Below are 5000 nucleotides of genomic sequence, written 5' to 3' on the forward strand. Positions count from 1 at the left end.
CCATCCCTAACCCTTTCTGGAAGTTATTTTCCCATGATATAATTATCGTGTAGTTGCAAACCTAGTGTGCGCTATTTCCTTATTTTTGTGTTTATTTTTAAGGATGATTTTCTTGTTTGTTCCTTGCACTCGCATCACAGAAAAATGAAACACAAAATTAGAAGAAAAAAGTAACAAAATGTAACTCTATACTCTACCTCTTTCCTTCCTCTTCCTCCTTATACTTCTATGTCTCCTGTTCTTCTCTCCCTCTTTCTTCGTCTTTTCCTCCTCCTCCTCCCCTTCGTGTTCCTTCTCCTGCTCCTCATTCTTCTCTTCAAACCGAGTGATAGAAAAAGAGAGATTCTTGGCAGATCGTTTATGTACTCGAGTAGTGAACATCTTTTATCCTCTCAGAACCTCCACGGAGTTTCATGTCTTATATGTGGAGACCTCCCGTGGAATATAATGTTTTCCTCACAGCAGAGTATGAAAGCACTGGTCCGTAGATGAAGGGTATACTTTGACATTTGGTGTCATATACTGTACCATGTCAAAACTGATGCAAACTAGTTAGGCCTATCGGTTTGCTCTGCTCGGCCAAATTTCGCGCGGCTAACAGTGAAAAGACGACCCGTCTTGCCCGGTCCGCTCTTAGCCAATCAAACGCCTCTAAAAGCTACAAGCGCTGAATCATTCCTTTGGCCAAGGTTCCAATTCGACGCCTCTTGTTTGTTGAAGGTGGGTCGCATTGCGAGATGTGCAAAGCTTGGTTGATTTACTAGGCGATGAAAGTGGGGGACTTTGTGGTCAGATGAAGCAGCTCCGAGGTGTTAAATTTTAAGCGTTAACATGTGGCTGAATAGATATAATATTATTTTTGGAACCAACAGATGATGGAGATAACTTCAGGTCACATGTGGCATGACGTTAAAGTTTTGTCAATAAACTTTCCTTGTTTGTGACACCGACACACAAAATGAAAATAACTGTACGGTGCTGTGGCAATCTGTTGTCAAGATTTACCGATTTTGATGAGACAAATAAAATGCAGTCAATGATATATATATATATATATATATATATATATATATAATAAAAAAACAAAAACAGACTACTCATTCAAGATAATAACAGTTCAGTCTTCAATGGTCGTTTGTCTCAGATTTACTATAATGTTGCATCTTTGTTGATGTTGTACTGACAAAAACCAAATATGCAAAGAAGAAGAAAAAAAAAGATGAAAGAAAATAACAAACTGCACGGAAATAAAAGAAAACAACAAATCGGTTCTTTTATTTTTCAAAATATATATTTCATCTGTTAGAGGTTACTTACGAAACACAAACGCATCATTATCATTGTAAAAGAAAACGGTGGGTTTTTTTTCTGTACATCAACGCTAAGAAATACGTCTTCAAAAAGGCTACATGAATCTCACTAAAGTTAACGGGTGGATTGCGACGTTAAGTTGTAGAGGCCGAGTGATCTCCCTTCTAGTCTCAAGGACGTGGGTTGTCGGCCTTGTGGCACTGCTGGCTGTGTGTCCATCTGATGAGGGGGGCTGGGATCTTTAGATCCTTGGGTTTTGTATGACGGACGGGGGAGGAAAAAAAAAAGAAGCTGATAATCATCTGTGGATTGGAACACCAGCATTGTCTGAGCTGATATGTCACCCACCTCTTCCTCCCCTTTCCCAGCCAGGTCGCGTCTCTCAGTCCCTGTCTGTCTGTATCACCATATCTGACTCTCTGTCTCTCTCTCTCTCTCTCTGTCTCTCTCTGTCTCTCTCCCTGTCTGTCTGTATCACCATATCTGACTCTCTCTCTATCCCTGTCTGTCTGTATCACCATATCTGACTGTCTCTGTCTGTCTGTCTGTCTGTCTGTCTGTCTCTCTCTCTCTCTCTCTCTCTCTCTCTCCCTGTCTGTCTGTATCACCATATCTGACTCTCTGTCTCTGTCTCTCTCTGTCTCTCTCCCTGTCTGTCTGTATCACCATATCTGACTGTCTGTTTCTGTCTCTCTTTCTCTTTATCTGTGTGCGTCTCCCTCTCCCTCTCTCACTCCTTCCCTCTCCCTCCTCCACTCACTCTCTCTTCCTCCATTCGTCCCCCTCTTTGTCTCTCTCTCTGGCACTGTCTCTTGTCTCTCCCCCCCCCCTCTCTCTCTCCACTACTCAATCTCCCCCCTCCTCCCCCCCCCACACACACACTCACCTCCCCAACCCCTCCCCTTCTGTTACTTTCTCCATCTGCTTAGCAGATGTGGTGTAGCGTACATGGATTTGTCCGAACGCAGTGACGGCTCCTTGAGTTACTGATACTGATACTGATCTCCGTCCCCTTACTTTGTATGAGTGGGTTGATGGTAGGGATTTTCTTTTTCAGGTGTAGTACAATGATTATGGTGATTATGATGCCAAATGTGATGTGAAGAGAAAGAGAAAGCAATTTCAAGTACGGGTAGATTTTTATTTTTATTTTTTTAACTTTACGGTCTGCGGTACTTGCTGAGTATAAGGAGGTGTTGACAGACTGAGAGAGAGAGAGAGAGAGAGAGAGAGTGTGTGCAGGGGAAAGAACAAAGTGCCTGTTTTGAACACATCCATAATCATCTGTCGTCCCTATCTTACACATTGTCGCTACTATTGATATTCAGAATTTACTGTTTAAAAAAACCATAAAAAAACAAAGAATAATAGATCAAGACCGAAACAAGAAGAAGTAACAGTGAAATGAGAAAGAAAAGAAAGAAAGAAAATTAAGGGAAAAGAAAAAAAGAATGAATGAATGAATCGAAGGATAGAATGATGTACTCATATCAAGACAGCTCTTTGTATTTGGTGTTCTGTTCATCTATAGGTGTGTTGTACTATATGTTCGGAAGAAATAATGATGTTAAAAATTTAAAAAAAATTAAAGACAGATAGCTGTGTTGTATTAAGACATGTTCGAAATAAATAACAATGTTAGAAAACTAAAACAGATAGAAAAAGAAGAATAGAAAGGAACAAACTGACACCCGTGTTCCATTCTACCACCAATTCACTCCATCCACTCTGCTTTCTTTCTGTGAAACGGACCCGAACCCAGACCCGTAGAAAACATCACAGCCACCATACCGCGGACCCCCCCCCCCCCCCACTCACCCCCACTCCATCCCACCCTCCCTGCCTCCGCCCACCCTCCTTCCCCCCTCCCCTCTCCTTCCCCCTCCCCCACACCCACCCCGGTCCACAGTACAGATAATGACCAATAATAACCTGTCCTTTTTCACCGTTCCACGAGCCGCGTAGGGAAAAAAAGACGACGACGACAACTATGCGCTAATGAGGTCCAGACAATCAGGCCTCTAGAGGTGCGCGCCAGGGCTGGGACAAAGTGAACCACCTCTATTCGCACGACCTAGTATTGTCCCGTCTGCTTGTGTGTGAGTGTGTGTGTGTGTAGCCTTGCCAAGACTTTTGTGTGTGTGTGTGTGTGCGTGTGTGTGAGTGTGTGTGTGTAGCCTTGCCATGTGTGTGTGTGTGTGTGTGACACGAAGAAAGGGAATGGGCAGTGTGAATGTGGCTGTTTCCATGCGGTTCTCGTCACTTTCATTTACACTGACAGGGTTACATTGTGTGTATGTGGGGAAGAGCCGGAGGAGCTGAAAGGGATCGCTTTTAGCGCGCGATGTTCTCACGTGGCTAGGAGCATGTTGAGAAATCACGTGTTTGTACCAGTATGGTATGGATATGACGATAGTAACTGTACTGTGAGCTGTTCTTCTTGAAAGCCCAGAAGAAACCCCTCAGCCACTGAAACGGCGCAGATAAGATAAGATAAGAATAACTTTATTATCTCCAACTGGAGAAATTTGGTCAGGTGCATTATCACAACATAGACAAGTTATCACAACATAGACAAGTAAACAACATGGGGACCATAAATGTAAAAGCCAACAACAGCCCCTAAAAAATATCACATACATCGTTTCATACATACATCCACACACTGCAGGTAAGAACTAGTATTCTTAATGTAAAAAACAGAAAGAATTAAGAAACATTATTTGAATATAATTATAAACATAGCCTACTATACTGCACTGAGGAGGATGGTGATGATGATGATACGGGGTGGGGGTGGTGATGGGATCCGGGGGGTGGAACAAAGTGTGTACCTATCTGTTACGCATGTTTCCTTTCACAGTCGCATTTTGTTCATTCGATCTACACAGGTCACTTAAACATTGGGGTTTGTACCTTCTGTTTAATTTTCTTCTTTTCTTTTTCTTCTTCTCTCTCTGAAAATGCCACAAGGTTTAAATTAAAGTTCCCCCAACGTCTAACGATGAGAACTTCGTGTCTTTTCAGATGACAAAATGTCATGTACATGACGATAGTTTGATGACGAAATACTGATGACGTATTTTTTCTTTTCAGGTTACGGTACGAAACGCTCTTTTAAAAAAAAATGCAGTCAAGTTCATGACGAAAATTTTAATGATGAAACACTGATGACGTCCTTTTCTCTCTCTCTCTCTCTCTCTCTCTCTCTCTCTGTGCTTCAGATCACGGGGGTGATGACGCAAGGTCGCGGTGACGGCACGGAGTGGGTGACGAGGTTCATGGTGTCCTACTCCATGGATGCTTATCATTGGAACTACGTCGTGGACACCTATGGCAACCAATGGGTGAGTGCACATGTCAGTGGTTGTCTCGGGGACGAGGAGGGTTGAGGGAGGAAGTGGGTGGTAGAGGGGGTGGGGATGGGGTGTGTGTGTGTTGGAGGGGGGTGGTGGAGAGTGAGTTGGGGCAGGGGCAAGTTTGTGTGTTCATTAAGCGAGGTGGTTTGGGTGAGTGTGGATAGGTAGGTGGGTTTCCTACAGGCGGGTGAGTGAGTGGGTGAACAGAACGTTAGGTGGGCAGGGTTGTATTCGTGTGTGTGTATGGTGGTGTGTGTGTGTGTGTGTGTGTGTGTGTGTGATTGTGAGTTGCAGTTGATTGTATGTATGTGCGTGTGTGAAAGTGCGATA

General features: G+C 43.4%; 1 protein-coding gene across 4 annotated transcripts in view; it reads left to right on the top strand.

Annotated features, from left to right (window-relative positions):
- Positions 1-5000, top strand: part of LOC143301473 (lactadherin-like) — a 228168-nt gene that overhangs the window by 148788 nt on the left and 74380 nt on the right. For all 4 annotated transcript variants that reach the window (XM_076615783.1, XM_076615786.1, XM_076615785.1 and 1 more), the window contains one exon: positions 4536-4658. In XM_076615783.1, coding sequence (XP_076471898.1) covers positions 4536-4658 — 123 coding nt within the window. The remainder of the gene's footprint in view (positions 1-4535; positions 4659-5000) is intronic.

This window comes from Babylonia areolata, chromosome 27 (genome assembly GCF_041734735.1).
Source record: "Babylonia areolata isolate BAREFJ2019XMU chromosome 27, ASM4173473v1, whole genome shotgun sequence".
In the NCBI taxonomy this organism is placed as follows: domain Eukaryota; kingdom Metazoa; phylum Mollusca; class Gastropoda; order Neogastropoda; family Buccinidae; genus Babylonia; species Babylonia areolata.